Source organism: Protobothrops mucrosquamatus, unplaced genomic scaffold (genome assembly GCF_001527695.2).
Source record: "Protobothrops mucrosquamatus isolate PMUCROS unplaced genomic scaffold, P.Mucros_1.0 scaffold1120, whole genome shotgun sequence".
Taxonomy (NCBI): domain Eukaryota; kingdom Metazoa; phylum Chordata; class Lepidosauria; order Squamata; family Viperidae; genus Protobothrops; species Protobothrops mucrosquamatus.
This window is the reverse complement of record NW_015387338.1, coordinates 478,541-498,188: the sequence shown is the minus strand read 5'-3', so window position 1 is coordinate 498,188 and position 19,648 is coordinate 478,541. Positions and strand designations below refer to the sequence as shown.

At 37.3% G+C, this 19,648-nt stretch overlaps 1 protein-coding gene across 1 annotated transcript in view; it reads left to right on the top strand.

Annotated features, from left to right (window-relative positions):
• Positions 1 to 14,621: 14,621 nt before the first annotated feature.
• Positions 14,622 to 19,648, top strand: part of ATP6V0A4 (ATPase H+ transporting V0 subunit a4) — a 33,354-nt gene continuing 28,327 nt past the window's right edge. The window contains exons 1-4 of the mRNA XM_015820327.1: positions 14,622 to 14,738; positions 17,447 to 17,525; positions 18,116 to 18,210; positions 19,219 to 19,344. Coding sequence (XP_015675813.1) covers positions 14,622 to 14,738; positions 17,447 to 17,525; positions 18,116 to 18,210; positions 19,219 to 19,344 — 417 coding nt within the window. The remainder of the gene's footprint in view (positions 14,739 to 17,446; positions 17,526 to 18,115; positions 18,211 to 19,218; positions 19,345 to 19,648) is intronic.

Genomic DNA, 19,648 nt, shown 5'->3' with positions numbered 1-19,648 from the left:
CTGTGTCACCACGGCTTGGAGAAACTGGGAGAGTGAATTGCATCCCCATTTTAGGCATGAAAAGCGGCTGATAACTTTGGACCTGTCATTTATCTCTCAGCCCAGCTCACCACATAGGAGTTGTGGGGAAAATAGGAGAAAGGACTATTTAAGTATATTCGTCGCCTTGAGTTATTTATAAAAATAAAGTTGGGATATAAACAAATAAATAAAACATGAAAAAGGACCGGCCTCTGATCACACAAGCACAGCCATTAACTTGAACATTTTGATCCTTCCTGCAGGCACAAACATTAAAATGTGGCAATAACTTTCAAGAGGTTTTAGAGGTGATACACAAACTTAAGAATGCTACCCATGACTGGCTGCACAGGCTGGTGCATTTATTGATAAACAAGCATGAGCTACCATACTGTCAGAAAAAAAGAAGAGATATACAGTACAATCATTATTTATTACATATGACAACTCTTAAGCATATCCTTCCTGGCTTTTCAGGACTATTTTGTGCATGCCACAGTTTTCATAACATAATGGAAAGACCCAAGGTTATTAAACAACACTCACAGTATGGCCATTGAGAAATGAGGAGGAAGAGAACAAAAACACAATTTGGTTGTTTTGCAAGCACCTTGTTTCAGTGTTGGCTACACAGTGTTGCTATTCCCCAGAACAGAAAACATTAGGTTCCCCAGCAAGCTCTGACTAGTTTACATCATCCCTGGCTCAGATTCAGAAAAGGAAAAAGAAAATAAAAATTGAAAAGCTACAAGCTTTGATTCAAGTCATGACCCTGACAAATTATCACCATCTGTGTCAGCAGGAGGAAATGTCAGCTAGCTCATGGGTCCCCAACTCTCAGTTCGTGGACTGGCACCGGTCCGCAGCTTGCCAGCAAGTGGGCTGCACAAACAAGCAAAGCTCCATCTTCTTGATGCAGGCAGTATTCAAAACCATACCTCCTCTGGTCTGTGGAAAAACCTTTCTCCATGGCACCGGTTCCTGGTGCCCAAAAGATTGGGGACTTCTGAGCTAGCTGACTCTTAAGCCACTTAAGAGAGAGGATAAATGGTCCTTTCCGTGATAGCTGTTCAATTCATAACAAGAAGAAAAGAATCCAAAGGAAGTGCAAATTCTTGCTTCATAGGATTGCAAATATTTCTGCAAACCAGAGCAGTGGTTCTGTTCTCCAATGTTGCAAAATTGAGAGAAGGATTAAAACTATAAAATCTTCTTTGTGGGCATCATTCTTAGGTTGTTTTGGTAGAGCGCACCAATGTTCTTATTCTACACTTCAGCAGTTGAATAGTCTGGGTTATTTTCTCCATCCAACTGCCTTGGGAAAGGCATCAAGAAGTAGAAGTGTGGATTGGTTTTCCTTAGCCTGATGCTTCCTAATATTTGGATTCATCAGGCCTGAGCTTCGTCATTTTATCAATGCAGAAGATGATAAGGGTGAGAAACCAGAGACTCCAGCCAACTGCTGCAGCAATCCAACCGTACCCATCCATACCAATCTGGCAACAGGTGGCTGCTTCAGAGCAGAATTCAGGGTCTGAGGCACAGAAAGAAAGAAGGGTCTTCTCTATCTTTGTTACCATATATCAGGAGTTCACAGCACATGCCTGCAATCACCATAATGCTAACAAAACCCCAGAGACTGTGCAAAATTCCAAATTAATTTTTTAAAGTTTATTTAAATTACTGAAATATTTTTTTTAATGGTTCTGCCTAGAAAACCAAAGGTCTTAGCAGCTAATGTTTATGTGACATTTTGACAAACTCTGTCTGCAGTTATCCAAACCCAGAGAACTGATTTGAGCAAACTCTGCTTTGGTTAATTTTAATTAAACGCTATGCGAATATAGCCAAACTATAGCCATCTAGAAGAATGGGACCAGAACGCTTTGTCTCCAACCCATAGGGAGATATCTGGATGGTATTAAACTGATTCAAAAAATTTTTTCAGAAGAATTACCAAAAATTCTTCCCTAACTTTCCTGACTTAGAAACTTGCATTTCAAAAATATGCCTCATCCCAGCATCACTGCAAATACTTACGAGAACAGGAAAAATTGGTAGATTCTACTTCCATCGCTAGAAAGGGAAAAAAAGCAAAAGTGGGTTTTAAGGTATCTTTCTAGAGGAAACTCAACTTGTAAACACATATCCTCAACCTTGGAAATACTCTAGTGATCATTTGTTGTTAAGAAAGTATTACTCTTTCTATTATTTAATTTCATGGTGTTCCCGACAGACAGCTAAAATATATTGCACTGCCCATTGATATTATTTATTTAACACTTTAAATTATATTTCTTTTTTAATCCCTAAAATGATCCTGCAAGAGAAATTATTAGCTTGGCCTGATTAAAGATGAGAATAAAAAACAGAGGAGTCCAGTAGAGGGTGGGGATAGACAGGAGAAAGAGTTCCACAGGTTGGTATTATAGACCTAAATCCCTAGCCAAAACGAACGTTTATGTAAGACCATAGGTCAGGCATGGAAAATCTTTTGATTGCTGCAGCTAACTTTATCATTTGGGGAGATTTTAAAGGTTGCAGTAGGTAGAATAAGAATGCAAATAGGTGGAGCTGGGATTTTAAGTTCTTGTTTTCTTGGGAACTTGGGGTTTTCCCTTTTTGTTTTCCCATGTTATTTTTATATTGGAGCTTACACAAAAGTCTGTTTCCTACTGTTTCCTCTGCCAAATGGCCAGAGACATTCTATCAGTGGTTAGCAATGGTGGTTATAAGTGGCTTCAGGACTATCAGAAAGGACCATATTTGGGCTCAGGTTATTCACCTCAGGCTAAATGACAAAGGGCTGTACGGCGATCCAAATTCAAGGGGGGAAAGGGGGAATTTGGAATTTGTGTATATGTACATGTTTCACCAGTCTACAACTCCTTAAACAAAATTGGACTTGAAAAGTCAGACTTGAAACTGGAATAGAGGGGCGAGCTCAGAAAAAGATGTAGCTTCTTTAAAAAGAGTTGCCAACAGGCATGACGTGCACACTCCAAATCACCTTTCTTTTCTGAATCTAGGTCAGAAGAAACTGGACAGCCATTTGTCCGAAATGGCATAGGGTTTCCTGCCTGAGCAGGGGGTTGGACTATATGACCTCCAAGGTCCCTTCCAACTTTATCATTATTATTATTATTATTATTATTATAGCAAATTGTACATTTTAATGGCCTTTTGGGCTAGTGAAACTATTCCTTCTTCTTCCTTACTTATTTTCATCAGCGCTGGCTGGCTGAGATTTTTCTCCTTACTTTTTCCTTCAACCTACTTATCAGAACAAAAGCTAGCAAAAATATTCTACAGACAAAACACACAGCCTGCCACTGAGATATAATTCTACTATATTTTACAGAGTTTTGATGTCATTCTTCCTTTTCATTAACAAATGCCTCCCACAGAATGCAAGTTCTTAATTTTTTTTGCAGCCAACTATAAACAATATGTTTAGTCCTATATCCTGAGAAATATTAAGTCTTGGCACCTCACTATTCCAATTGAAATATTTTTTTTGCTTTTTATTACATGAACTAAAAATATCAGAAAGAATGACCTAGTTCAAAAAACGAACTTCTTCTAAGCCTGTGGATTTCAAAATGCAGTATTTTTTCATAATATTGGAGGTTGTCTTCTTGTGCATATCGAGGTACTGCATTTTCTAATTTCTGTTTAGGTTGGCTGCAAATGAAGGCAGCATTCATAGGAATCTTCAGTTGTTGAACAACTATTTTAATCACTCATTTGCTTAGGAGGTATATCAGATCTACCTGCCTTAGAATTGAGGTTGTTTAAAGATCACTGAAATAAGTAGGCTATGTATTTTTCCTAGCAGCTCCCTATTATCCCTTCACTTGCTCCCAGTACCTTTTTTTCCCCTTTCTTCCCTGGCTTTTCCTATCCCAGAGTCTGAGAATATGGCCAAACACTACTCTGAATTAAGCTTCCCCCCATTATTTACATATTTTCTGCCAAATGTCAATAGTTTCAGCCAAGAATATAGCCTCTTTTCCCCTCAACACTTCACAGTCAAGGGGAAAAAAACCATTGCTGAGTAGATTCCCTTAGTTGACACAGTATGAGGTTTCTTCAGAATGGAAATGTAATAATACTTTTCTCCCTTAGAAACTGGGTTTTTTTTTTTCAAATTAGTATTTCTAACACTGAACAGCTAGAAATAATTTTCAGACAAAATTCATCTAAGAGAAAGAAAAAAGCAATAGCAGCACACTTCCAAACACAGCACAGCTATTTTGTAAAACTCTCTCCCAATCTCTATTTTCAATTGTTCTAATTATGCTATATTCATGCTAACATCCTAACTGCAGTGCTAACTATGATAAAGCATGAGAGGATTTATCACCTTTTGAAAATGTGTCCTGGCAAGCTGAAGAGAACAAAAGAATAGAGATGGCAATGCAGATCACTGGCTCCATCTCAGGACTTTGGATCCCAGCAGACACTGTTGTCCTAGTGAGTCCCAAAGTCACCAACACCAACAGTAGAAGGGGAGGATCCAATGCAAAGTCAAATGTTGAGTCCAGATCTGTGGGTGGAGAAGGTTAATTCCAGCTATGCTTGGACACCTTGAATTCACCTGCAGCCAAAGAGTTTAATTCAAGCAAAACATCTCCCCTGAGGCTGTGCAAGACTTACAAGGAAGGGTGAGGCATGCAGGAAAGTTAATAACAAACATTATATACACATTTGCAGCAGTTCTATTACCACAGGTTGATTTGCCTTTTTAAGAACATGCTGCATTTATTTGTAGAAATTAAAAGGCATATAAGAAAGAAGGAAGGAATTGGGTTTTGGAGGAGGCCAATTATCCTGGCCCCTACACACAAAAAGGGCCCCAATCATAATATAATTTAGCATATGAAATGATCAAATGGTTTATATTTTTTTTACTTAAGACATGAATCAGTTAAAATCTAGTCATTAATTATGTCAGTATTGAATTTTCCCCCCATACATTCCTGGTTATTGGACTACTAACTTCAGTCAAGAAAAATTGCCATGGCTAAGAGACAGCAAGACAATAAGAAGGAGAGTTCAAATAAATTTTTTGTCCCTGTCTGCTTAGCATTTTAGAAAAAGCCTGGTGGGATATTACCTATAAGTGAGAATATTTGCAACTCAGGGTTGAAATGAGGGGTCCTTGCTCTCTGAGCTTGTTTTCTTGCAGACCTTTCATTTCCCTAAACTAGGTAACATCATCACTGTTGGCGTATTACCTACTAGCTGCATTTGGACACCATTCTTCATTACTAAATTGACCAATTGACTGTGCTTGATATATTAAATCATAGAATCTTAGGGCTGGAAGGGACCTTGGAGGTCCAACCCCCAACCCAAGGCAGGAGTCCTTATATCATCCCAGACAAAGCATTTCTTTATTCTTTAAACAATGACACTTATTTAAAAAACTGGGTTCTTTTTCCTCCTGCATTCAACTACAAACCACTGAAGACTTTGGCGTCTGGAAATGATCAGATACCTTCATCGGATATGAAAGCTATGGAGAGAAGTACAGGTGCTCCTCAATGTACGACCATAATTAGGACTGGAATTTCCATTATAAGTCTTTGCAGTTGTAAGTTGAGTCATTACATGACCAGATTTGACTTTACAATCATTTTTCTGCAATCATAACTCAAGTCACATGACTGCAAGTCAACTTATGTGGTTGTAAGAGTGAATCCAGTTTAATTTGGGGGGGGGGTTTGCCAGAAGCTAGCAAAAAAATTACAAATTGAAATCACATGACTATGGGATGCTGCAACCAGTTGTAAATACAAGCTGATTGCTAAGCACCTGGATTGCAATCACATGAGTATTGGGGTGGGTGACGGTTGTAAGTTCAAATCTTGGTCACAACTGACTTTTTGGGGGAAGCCATCATTAATTTGAACGGTTGTTAAGCAAATGGTCATAAAAGCAAGGACCATCTGCAGTATGTTGTTTTTTTTAACTATGAATCCAATTTGCTTACATTACATGAGCAAATATTTAACTGTAAATCAAGGCAGAAGAACAAGAACATGTAAATTTAGCTTTTCACCTAATCAAGGTTGCTTTAGGTTTTAAAATTCACAATGCTTGTGACTGCCTCTACCTGACTCCAGTGGGCTATTCTTGTTAGATCTGCCTTTTTGTTTGTTGATATTGCAGCTGGATGAAGATGGTTTGTTTGCCCCTTTCCATGCATGACCCAGCAGTCATATTTACACAGCAGTCAAATGGCCCATTGAACACCACAAAATAACATTCTTCTTTCAAGTCAGGGTCCCTTGATTCTTGATCTTGTTTTCCAAATACCCTCCTGCTTTTAATATATACATATGCACATTTTTATTTGAAAGAAATAGAAATATTTGAAACATTGGATTTCATCAAAATTCAAAATACTGATTCAAATGTATATTTTTATTTTTTTTCCTGATTATTGACTTTTCTCTTGATTTGGCACCTGAGTAGTAACATACTCTGCACATTGCCAAAATGGAGGAGGAGGAGGAGAACATCACCAAACAAGGAACTTAAAGAGGGTCACCAGTTTGCCTGATTCATATATTCAGATGAAAAATTAGAAACAATGATAACTTTAAGTAAACTATAATCCCCAATTTGATTACCTCTTGATCTCTTGAACTTCAATTCCCATCATCACTTAGGAGTGAAACAGTTTACATTGTTTTAGTTGTATCCGTGTTAGAGTTGTCACCTTTTAAACTAGTAGCCACAGTGTATAAAATTAGTTGCCCATTGTTACTCATTAAATAAGAAGTAGTCAGACCCGGAGTGGGTAGGATCTATGCAGCATTTTATTGGCCCCTTAATCCAATGTGGGTCCTCCCTGCACATCCCTGTCCAGAAATGTCCACAGGCAGGGGTCAAAATGTCATGTTGGTGGCTACAGTCATGCAATCAAAGCCCACAGGTAGTCCTTGACTTATGAACCCAACTGAGCCCACAATTTCCATTGCTAAGCAAGACAGTTGTTAAATGAGTTATTGCATGACTTTTTTGTCATGGTTGCAAAGTGAATCATGCAGTCGAATCTGGCTTAAGAAGGCCATTGATCTTGCTGCCTAAGTAGATTGCACACGACAATCCCAGGACCCTGGGACACTGCAACCATTGCAAATACATGCCGGTTGCCAAGTGCCCAAAGTTTAACCAGGTGATTGTGAGAATGAATACTGAAATAGTCATAAGCATGAACGCTGGTTGCAAGTCATTTTTTTTTCAGTGCCATTGTAACTTTGAACATTCATTAAACAAATGATTGTAAGTGAGGACTACCTGTGTTTGGCTTTGCTGCTATTCTGCAGTTTTCTCTCTAAAGAACTGAAGAAAGCAAAAGCCACAATGCAGTCTCTCAAAATTGTGCAAATAGGTTAGGCTGGTTAATTGGAAGTATAATTTGTGATATTTGAATGCAGGTAATGTAGATTGCCATGTAGACTGCCATGTTGTTCTTTTTTAAGAACAACAGCAGCACTAAAGCAATGAATTAAGGAGAGCTCCTACCCTGATACTTTATTAAATTGTAACTTATCCATTTGTACCTAAAATGAATTAGTGTGCGGGGGGAGGGGAGTTTATATTAAAGAAAGTCCATAAAGGAGTAAAATGAGAACACTTCCAAAATGACCAGCCTTTCTATTACTCAATTTTCCCCGAAGGTAGTTTAAAATGCCCTGAAACTGATCTGGACTTTTGATTATTTTCAGATCTATTTCTTCATCAAAATGCCAAGAGTACAAACAAGTTTTCTGTCTATGTTTGTAAATTAACAAACCAGCCAATCAATCCTTATCAGGACAAAAGTTGATCTACTGAATGTCTATGAATCAGTGTTGGCTTGCCAGCTTGTAATTATACCCTTCATCCTACTTCTCTAAAGCTTCCTAAATACATACAGTACCTTTATCTTATACATACACGCACACACACAAAATACACATAAAGAAATTACGAATATTTCCCATATTATTCTGTTCATTGTACCAGTAAATCTCATTGTTTTCAGACCCCCTAACACCAACAGCAAAGGAGTCCATATCTAGACACTGTGATGCTAGTGTGGTGTTATGAAGTAACAGTGCTCTTGTGCATGTGTCATTAAGAGATGGTATAGGTAGTCCTCAGCTTATAACCACAACTGAGCCCAACATTTCAGTCGTTAAGTAAGACATTTGTTGAGTTTTGCCACGTTTTATGACTTTTCTTGCCACAGTTGTTAAGTAAATCACTTCAGTTGATAAGTTAGTAACTCGGTTGTTAAGTGAATCTGGCTTCCCCATTGACTTGGCTTGTCAGAAAACGAAGTCAAAAGGTGATCACATGATCCTGGGACACAGCAGAGGTCATAAATATGAACTAGTTGCCAAGTGCCTGAATTTTGGTCACATGATCATGGGGATGCTGCAAAGGTTCTAACCATGAAAAACAGTCATAATTCACATTTTTCAGTTCCATTGTAACTTTGAACAGTCACTAAACAAACTGTTGTAACTTGAGGACTATCTATATTTGCATTGCAATATTTCAGTGCATGTTTCTTCACCTGACCTGTGTCCATGGATGGCCATAAATATCAGGTAACGTTGCCTGCAGTTCTTCCCTTGGGCTCATTCATTAGACATGCCAACAGACGCTCAAGAACTGGGAGGCAGAAAAGCCAACAGTTCTCTCCAATTGAACACACTGACTGTTTCTGCAAGCACAAAGCAATGAAACGTTGCCCATTTCTGACCTGGCACACAACTGCTTTGAAACAGGATTCCTCATCCATTGATCTACCTCTACAATAGTACAGGGCAATGCTGAAATGGCTTGCAGTTGTAAACCCTTGGTTATCTTGTCATAGATGAGCATTCCCAGATTAGAAAACCTCTATAACCCATTGTCTCTCCCATCACTTTCTGTCTTGCTGTACAACTGATAAGCACCTTTCCCTGTAACCTCTCATCTGATCGTGGAAGGGAGGGAATTTACCTTTAAAAATGGCTTGAAAGAGCACAACAAAGAATATTAAGAGGGAGAGGTTTCTTTTAGTCTTCTAAAGATTGAGCCTACTTCATTCTCTTCTTGGCCCCTCTTTCTCTCATATATCTAATTTAGCACCTTGTGCTGAAGAAGTGTAAGTGGATCTGCTGAGTTTAAATGACTAAATTATATGCTTCTATAGGTAGCTTCTGACTTCTTCACAACTGAGAAGTGGTTGTTTCTCCTAGGGACCATTTTCCCCAATAGAAATCGCTTTGCAGAATCTCCTGGATGTTTCACTTCCTGTAGTTTTAGATTTCTTCACAATACCATAGTTGCTTCACTCCTTGGAGATGCCAAACATTTGGGTAAGATAGTTGATTGCCATATCATGTTCTTGGTTTTCTTCTCTGATCCAGCAATTAGCATCACATTTTAGTATAGGCAGCAGTCTATTCTTGAACACTTCGATCTGCATTGGTTAGACTTCTTAATCCAGTGCTTTGATTATTTTTCCTAATTAAATTGCAGCAAAAAAAAATAACAATAATGGTGCATACAGAACAAAAATATCATTTTTTTTAACAAGCCTTGAGTTAGCTTTACATTTCAGTAAGGTAGACCAGGAAAGGAGCAGAAAGGATATCTAGCCTTTCAAGAATAGCTTAACATTTAGCAAAGGGTGTGTATATCTGTGTGTGTGTGTGAGAGAGAAAATTTTGGAGATGAAGGTGAGGCACTCACTCCTTGTTCCACTCCAGCTACAACCAGTGAACCAAGCATGTGGTTTACAAGAACTCCAGACAGCTCATTTTTATAGTAAAAGTAAATAAAATAAAAAATATTGGATGGCTGCAATTCAGAATATAATCAATTGTAATCCAGCATAGTAGGTTTTGCTGTCTCCCAAAGATGTTCCTGTTCCATTTCCTTGAGATCAAACTGGCCCATATCCTAAAAATCAACATGCATTTTGGGACGCTGCATTTAAAAACTATGGGAGAGCTAAATTAAACTTAGTCCTCTGTATTGGGTGGGAAGAAATGTACATGGCACAAAAATATATGGACTGGATTCTAGTAACCTACCTTACTTCTTGCCACCGAACTCTTTGCCTTTAACATCTACAGAGCAGTCGGAGAATATTTTTAAGTATTGAACTTGACAGAGCAAATGAGGAACATTTTAATTTTCTGTATTTAATGCAAACTTTGCAAAATTCTGAAAGCTCTGCTAACAGAGAAGGGAAGAATTTGAGTTTTTTTCTTTAAAGAGGAAGAATGAAACAAGGAGGTGCCTCCATTTCTATCAAAACTTTATTATGTTGTTTATAGCAACATCTTGCTGCTGACATAACATTATTTGTGTTTATCACACGTCTCAAGTTGAAAGGTTTTTAGGCAAAGAGTTTGCTGTTGGTTTCTTTCTTTTCTTTCTTTTCTTTTTTTTCTTTTTTTTTCTTTTGCCATTTATGACTAGCGGGCAAAGTGTTCTTTTTAGTCCAGTTTGGTCCAGTTTTAAGCCACACGTCTAGAAACCCCATGTCACCACAGTGTTTCATTTGCTCTCTGTTATGCTGGAAGCAGCTTCAGACTTCTCTGCAACACCCAGAAACAAGAAAAAGAGGCTGGATAAAGGAGGTGAGATCTTGGCGTGGATATAACTATCACAGTCCTGTGGTGGACTGTAATTTCTCTGCATTTTAGTGCCTTCTGCATTTTCCTAAAGAACATTACTTGAAAATATGATGAATATTTTTCTCCCATGAACAAGATATGATCTCCCTCTCTCTCTTTTGCACACATTAAATAATGCAGGCCTTGATCAAATAGCTGAATATATATTTCAAAACTGGCAATTAACACTTGATGGGGCTGGATATTTAAGCTGTCTAATTGCTAGTATGCTGGTCTAATTATAACTTTAAAATAAAAAAGCCAATAAGTGCCTAGGAGCAATAGATGAGATTTTCCATGTTTATGAAGTTATATAGATGTGATTTAAATAGCATGATGATTCCTTAATGATGATTGACAAGTGTATAAGTCTGATAATATTTATATTATATGGATTTCTAAGCTTCACCATAATTCACTTGTACGAAGCATCTGTGGATATTTGTAGTAGGGTAATTGAGATACTTTATACTTTAGAATAGAATAGTTTCATGAGAAGATAGCAGTGGTTCAGCACCTTCTTTGCTTGCTGGATATATTAAATTAAATTTCAAGTTTAGGTAACAGTGATGTAGACAAAAACTGTGGAGAGTTGGTTTTCCATCTGTGCTATATGGCAGGATCTTGCAATCCAGGATGGTTTCTCAAGATTGTGTGTTGGTATAGCACATTTAGTGCTATAGCAATAGCACTTAGATTTATATACTGCTTCACAGTGCTTTTTAGCCCTTAGAGAGACTTTACAGAGCCAGCATTTTTCCCCCCAGCAATCTGGCTCCTCATTTTACTGACCTCGGAAGGATGGAAGACCTTGAGCCAGTAAGGATCGAATTCCTGGCAGTGGGCAGAATTAACCTGCAATACTGCATTCTAACTACTGCACCACCAGGGCTCATATGGTAGATTCCTAACTTTGATAGTAGTTTCTAGTCCTTGTGACTACAGATTAATTTTTCTTATTGCTATGTTTGGACTCCATAGGATAAAATATTATTAAAAACCTGCCATGTTATAAGTTTAAAAAGTAAATACTGAGAAACAGATTAGGCCTGAATTGTGTTTGATTCTGAAGAACAATATATAAACAAAGTAACAGGCTAACATTGACAGTTAACGTCCTAAAGCAATTTAGACCATGTCTCAAGAAACCTTCAGTTCATAGTCTAAAAACAAGGACTGTCCCTGACATTTTCTTGCCCTCTCTTCTTATTACCCAAGGTTGGTTAATTTAATAATTCCTGCAGCATTGAATGCATACCAACAAAAAAGCATGAAGGCAGTGCTTGAAATATTTTTAAATGCCTGCTCTTCATCTAAATACTGTGTATGTACTTGCTGATGTTGTTGAAAAGCCAATAATAAAATGAGTAGATCTTATACTGTGGGTCACTGTGTTGACAGCATGCCTGTGCTTACAAATTCAACCCAAAAGAATTAAGCCTTTCAAGATGGTATGCATGGTAGGTTCTCCTTTGTTGGCTGGTAGCTCTTCCTGGTTGTTTTTCTAAGTTCTGGAGCTTCCCTGTTGCAAGTCTCCCTCCCCCCTGAAGGGGACGCTGTACTCACCCATAACCCATTTCCTCCTCTCTTTACTCTCTTGCTTGCAGGAAGAATAGGACAATAAATAGCAGAAGGAAAGGTTCCTGAGAAGGGTTTAAGAAAGAACTAAGCAGCAAGAATCTTCCTCATTTCTGTTTTCTTCCAAGGTTGGTTATTTCTTTTGAGTCCTTACCCAAAATTTGTGGTAAGAAATAATTGAGACATCAGGTCTGAAAGGTTTCCATTCTTTTTCAGCTCAACCCATTGCACAGAGCTGTTCTTGCAGGAAAAAATAGGAGAAGTGGATACTATGTATGCCACCTTGAATTCCTGTGCAAAAAAAGCAGGATATAAATTAAATATTAATTGTGAATGATGATAGCACTGCCATTTCAAATATATTCTCCAGTCCTAATCTAAAGCCATGCCTAGCTATGAATAAATACAATGATAGGGAACTAGATAAGGGGAAAACAAAACTTTCCCTTTTTCCTAGATGTTGTGAATTTGGTTGTGAATGCTTGAAACATAGTATTTTTAGGCAGCTGGAGATATGCCCTACTGAAAGCAATATGATATGACTTTGGGCAAAGGATCACAGTCTTTGTTGATTAATGGGTTGCATTTAATGACTTAATTTTGTCAAGTACTAGGTGGCTTCTCTGTAGCATGGAATTAAAAGTTTGGAAACTTTATTATTTATATATATATATCATTTTTTAATATATGTACAATACCGTTTCCACAAAAGAAAACAGTGGTCCTGCTTTACATTAATTTCCCTATCTTTATGTCTTGTTTTAGAAGTAAACCACATATTATACACAGATTAGTACAGGCATGTATCAATATAATATCTGTGGTTTACTCCTAAAACAAGACATAAAGATAGGGAAATTAATGTAAAGCAGGACCACTGTTAGGTTCCAATTAAGCTGATTTATTGGTTATGCCTATACACAAAAATCTGATAAAATAAACAGCACTAAATTGGCCCTAGATAAGAGTTAATGGGATTTAGGATGGGATGGGCTTGGACTGCTTGTGGGAATGTAACAATTCCAGATTGATTCCTCTCTTGACTCCACCCATCCACCCCTCTGTTTCTCCTTCTCCTACAGCATATGATCTGAGTTTTAACTACAATATGGCCCAAGCTTTGTTTCTTAATCTTGGCAATTTTAAAATATGTGGACTTCTGCTCCAACAATAGGAGTTGAAGTCCACATATCTTAAAGTTACTAAGGCTAACATATTAATGTTTGAAGGTTTTCTTTTATTATGCTATTAAATTAAATTGTTCGTCTCCAGATTTTAATATATAGTCAATAATTATGCCTATTAAGCTGCTGCTTTTGTATACATAACCTGCATGGGTCATAAAGCTGCTGTTTTTGTATACATGACCTGTATGGTTCATTGAGCTTTACCTTCTTTTGGTCTTGCAATTTTGCTACAATGTACTGAGACTGAGCAACTCGGTCTATATAAGTCTGCGTATGTGTCTGAGAGAGAATGTGAATGTGTATGTGTTTATATGCCTATAGGAATAAATGGCTCATATTTTATATATTTTGAAGTAAATATGTGTAAAAGGTTTTCTTTGGTAAAGTTGCCAAGGTTTTGAGATACTACTACCAGACTGCATGGAATAAGTCTGCTCCTCTGTTTGCTTCCTATTTTAGGCAACTTATAAGTTTACAACACAGTCATGTTATTTTAATTTGTTTGATTTTGGGCTTTTGAGTGTGTTTTGATTCCTGGCAAGTGCCTGGATAAGTCCCTGGAGTTTCTTGGCAAGGCTTTTTGGGGGTGGTTTGCCCTTGCCTCCTTCCTAAAGCTGAGGGAGAGTGACTGGCCTAAGGCAGGACTAGAACTCATAGTATCCTGTTTCTAGCCCTGATGCCTTGACTACTACACCTGACTGGCTCTCATGCAAGCATGTAATGAGTCTACATAAAAGTAAATTTTGAGGAGTTCAATGAGGATATTGAAGGGGATATTGATTGCATTTGCAGGCCCCTTCACATGTGACACCCATGCCTTCGTTGAAGAAGCCTCCTAGAAAACTGATGTTTTCCAGGCTAGCCCAAAGCATGTATTGTGTGAACTAAAGAGCCAGGTGTTTCTTTCTATCTGTTCCACACAGAGTGGCAGACTAAACTAGAAGCTGAATTGTACTTCAGTGCTGCTATAGCTCTTCAACCTGAGATGACCATCATACTTTATCCAGTAATAGAATTGACATTACATGGTTTCTGCAGTTTCCCCTACATCAAAAATAACCTCTTATTGACATGACAGTGCTTTGTGTGTTATTTAGGATTACTTATGCTCATCACCTTCTGTCTTTCTCCATGTCTTTGCCCCAAGAGAATATTAAAGATGGCATCCATGTTTCGGAGTGAAGAGATGTGTCTGAGGCAACTTTTTCTTCAGGTGGAATCTGCCTATTGCTGTGTTGCAGAACTTGGAGAGCTGGGTTTGGTCCAGTTCAGAGATGTGAGTAGACACTAAAAGTAACCCAGCCTGTACTTCTCAGTACCCATAGAAAGGAGGGGAATGTTTCCTACAGCAGCAAGAATGAGGATATTATAGAGTTTAAAGATGCTAGACTAGGTCTAGGGCAGGGGTAGGCAACCTTGGCTCTTTTATGACTCGTGGACTTCAACTCCCAGAATTCCTAAGCCAGCATGGAATCTCCCCTGGTCTAGGGAGATCCCTTTGAATCTGCCCTCCATTAGTAACTGTTTCTCAATCCAGTTGGCTCCCCTAAAATAAATTGAGACCCTCCAGTAAATTGCCTTGAGCACAGAAAAAGGCATGGTATACATTTAATACATAAGAATGACAAGAACTGCAACAAGAAAAAAGAGGGGAAGAGAAAGTAGCATTAGAAAAGAAAAAGGAATATATCAGAGGGAATTATTAACCCCACCTACTTTGGGGTCTACCTGTTCTATCTACTGTTGGCATGAAACACCCAGCAGTTTATTTGTAAGGGAATGTGGTTCTTGATAAAATGAAATGGTGACCTTTGCTCGCGTAATATCCTCTCCTCTTGGAAGGTGAAAATGCATCGTCTTGAATATTTTATAACCTTGTATAGCAGAATGCTGAGATGAAAGATCAGTAATGACAAGCAAGTTGAGTTTCTGGGAAATTCCTTTATTGCTGATTTTTCTTAAAGTGGGAACATCTTCAAACATTTGGAGGAAAAAACACCAATATTCCTTAAAATACATCTTTGAAGTCAGTAAGAATAAGAAGGATGAGAATGGTACTATGTAATCTTCTTCAAAAATCAAATTTAAAAAATTACAAAAAGATGTGTTTTTCAGAATTGTTCTCTGCATTAATGCACTACACAAACAAAAACCAAACGCAAAATAAGGATAGGGAGGAAAGTGTTTGTGTTATAGAACATGATATGTAGTGTAGAATATTGGTAAGTTGTTGATTTAGGATGCTTTTCGTGGACTGTTCATTAAGTTTGCATTTAGTGCTGTTGTGTTTCATTATGTCGAAACATAATGGATATAGAATAATTACTATTCTAGCCCTGGTTAACTTTGTTTTGAGCATGACTCTCTTGAAAAAAGGAAAATAATGTAAGATAGTAATTTAAATAGACATCATCAAGTTCCCAGGCCCAGTTCTAGTGACTATCATCTTGGCCTGACCCCAATGATAATCACTGGCTGGATCTTGCAAGGATATTTCCCTGATACCTTCTGACTACCTGCTTTAGTCTTTGTCTCTCTATTTTTCTACTTCTCTCAGCCTTGGGAAGCATAGTCTCTTCTAATTGATTGTTTGCTTACATCATCTCCTATAAGTGTCTGAGTTTCTTCTTACCAATCTTTGCCTCAAGGGACCAGTTGTCCAGGATCAATTGATTCATTCTTCTTGCTGTTCATGGTACTTTTAATAATCATTTCCTTTTCTCTCAATATCCAGCATTCACAGTTTAACACTGGAAAACAATTGCTTTTATTATTCTGATCTTTTTATCTGAGAAATATCCTTATTCTGCATTATCTTTTCTAAAATGGTCATTACCTTCCTCCCTTGGATAAATCTCCTCAGCACACAGTCTTTCTTTATCAATCCTGATTCCCAAAAAATGAAGTTATCCACCATCTTGATTTTTTTGCTCTCAGTTGTGCTTTCACTAGGGATATTAGGTAATGTCTTTTTCTTCTAAATAAAGTATAACATCATTTTTCACTTCCTTCTTCTAGTTTCAATATGAGCTCCACTAAGTCTTCAGCAAACAAAATGTATCATCTGTACATTCCAGATTGTTTGGACTTTCAGCTCTACCAGTGGAGCCATTCCACGCTTGCCATTTTTGAAGTATATTTGCTAATCCATTAGAAACATCTAAAGCTCATATGCCTTCTTAGCTCAACTCTTTTCTGAATCACTCTGTGTCTCTAAGCTCAGTTCTTAGTAACTTGCTTATTGTAAAGATTTATCAGAAGAATCAGATGTTCTGCATACCCATTCACTGTACAGCATCTAATTAGGAAACTCAACATTAGTAAATTATATTTTGTTTAGCAACAGTCTTGTTAAGTTCCATCATTTAAATTCTTTTGGTAAAATTACCCATGTAGAAGGTCAAACACCAGATTTTTCACCCTATTTATAAATAATGGATTTAAAGGAACCTTTGTTTGTGATCTGTATTCTGGGCAAGTATATTACATGAGAAAAAGATAGAAATGACCTACAAAATTATGAATATGCAACTATCTGTATTTCTGTAATCAGAACAATCATTCGCTAGCTTTATAGCCCTTAAAGAGAAGTTCTTTGCCTACCTTCTGCTTGCACAATATTTTAGTTATGATATTCTTTATGGTGTTACATTAGTTAGAAGAAATAATTTTACTTTGACCTACTAATGGAGATGTCCATTGAATTCTTTGATATGTACTTTCACTAAACCTTCATGACTTCAGCTTTCTTTAGTTTCATGCAATCTGATGTGCTAGAATCATAATTGCTACAATTCTTAGCCATCAGCCTGGATGATAGATAGATAGATAGATAGATAGATAGATAGATAGATAGATACATAGATAGATAGATAGATAGATAGATAGATAGATAGATAGATAGATAGATAGATAGATAGATAGATAGATAGATAATGTTGGCTAATTTGGCTAATCTTTTGGTTTTGTATGAATTTTCTTTAGTTGAATGCAAATGTGAACAACTTTCAAAGAAGGTTTGTGAATGAAGTAAGAAGATGTGAATCCTTAGAAAGGGTCCTTCGTAAGTAGCTTTTAATTTATTGAAAACTTAAGTTTATTGAGAACTGTTCTTAGTCCAACAATCTCTAGAATGTTTTAGTGCACAGAAACAGCAATTATTAGCACTTTCACCACCACTCTTGCCAGATTTTTTTTATTTTTGAAAAAGTTTTGTAATTTTTGGTAGATCCTTGACAAACTAAGCAATAAAACAAATATGTTCAACTTTCAATAGGTTTAACCTACCTGTTTTTTATGAGTGATATCTTGTGCCTTGTAAAAATGAAAAACAGGGCTGAAAATATTACCTTGTGTTTCTTCCAGTGATGCCATCATAGCATTGCCAATTAAGAAAACCAGAGATTTAAAAAGTGTTGCCCTTAACCACTCAAAGCCTAGTTGCCCCAGTGATGAATGCAGAGGATATCTCTTAATGTGGCACAACTTGTGACTCCATTTATTAAAGAGATGAAAAGTTAGGCCACATCCATGTTCACTCAAAATCCTTAATTACCAAAGTTACAACTAACCAAGTTTCATATGGTGTGGAAAAGGCAGCAGAGTGTGTTTTGTGAAACTTAGCCAGTGTGTTTCCATTTGTTTTGCTCCCAGGCTTTCTGGAAAGTGAGATGGGTGAGGAGATTCTGCCTGTCATATCCGGGAAATATCCAGAGACTCCGCCACCACGAGAAATGATTGACTTAGAGGTAGGCTTTGTATGTTTCTGGTTAGAGAAGCATAATAGACAGCTGTGTTGACCCAGCAAAAGATGACAATCCAAAATAACACTAAGTCAAGATCTTTATAACACTCAGAATAGTTTGTTTGATATAGGAAGTTTATAAATGCAACAGCTTATTCAGTTCCTAATTGTAGCTCTGGCTTTATCATGTTTTATCCATCTTAGGTCTACTACTCCTTTTTTTTTTTTTAATTCATTTTACTATTCTACTGTTATTTTATGGTATGCTCTATGTTATGGTTACAAAAATAAAGTTATTTACTTATAATTCTCATCTTCTCCCGCCATGCTAGCTGAATATTATGATATTGATAATCCAATATATTGTGAAGGCACAAATTGGGGATACCTCTAACTAATACTTAAACCTGGAAGGGCAGGAATTGGGTGATCCAGTACTTTCTCAGTCTTGGCTAACTCTAAAAGCTAAGCAGGGTTGCACATAGTTGATATTAGATAGAAGACCACAGGAATACCAGGGTAATAGACTAGACAGGGAACTTCTGGAGAAAAAAAACCCCAATGTCAATGAAGTAACAAGAAATCATGATTCAAAGGAATGTTTTCTTTTTTTCTGTTAGTCTAAACAGACTATGATCAGAAGGGTTATTGCTTAAAGCTGAATGAAGAACAAAAAGATAGAATGACTTGGAAGCAAGGGCTTAGCTAGCAGAGCTGTAAGACATGTTAGAATCCCTCATTATTTTATCTAACATAGACAGAAGATTTATTGGATTTTTTGTTAGTTATTTTTCCGTCTGCACTTAATGTGTTTCATTGGGGAATCATTCATACCCAGAAGTAGGGCTGAGATGTTAATATTCATTGCAAAATTGCCTAACATGCTGAGATGTGTTTTGAAATGTTTGCTGTGTAATAATCCATCTTTAGAGTAATCTATTTTGTCAGCAGTGAAGTGTGTGACAGAATGATTCGACGTACAGTACTTTTGTTTCTCTCCGGCTATAAACAGACCGTCTTAGAGAAACTGGAAGGTGAGTTGGAAGAAGCCAACCAGAACCTGCAGGCGCTGAAGCAGAACTTTCTAGAACTCACTGAACTCAAACATCTCCTGAAGAAAACCCAAGACTTCTTTGAGGTGACACAATCTTTGAATGCATTCTCGTCATTTCAGAACTTGAGTTCAGCTCAACTAGTCATCTCAGAGACAACTGTGGGCATTTGCATACAACATTGACTCTGCTGTCACTTCTGGCATTGCTTTCATCTCATCCTCAGTTCATGTATAGTATGAAGCAGCCTTAAGTGGTGTTCCAATGTTAAAAGCATTGTGGCATTCTTGGTACTCTTGCTTGCAGATATTTCATTACTCAAGTAGGTAATATCATCAGTGCTGTATGTATGTGATAAAATGTATAGCCCCGTGGGTTATTAAACCTATT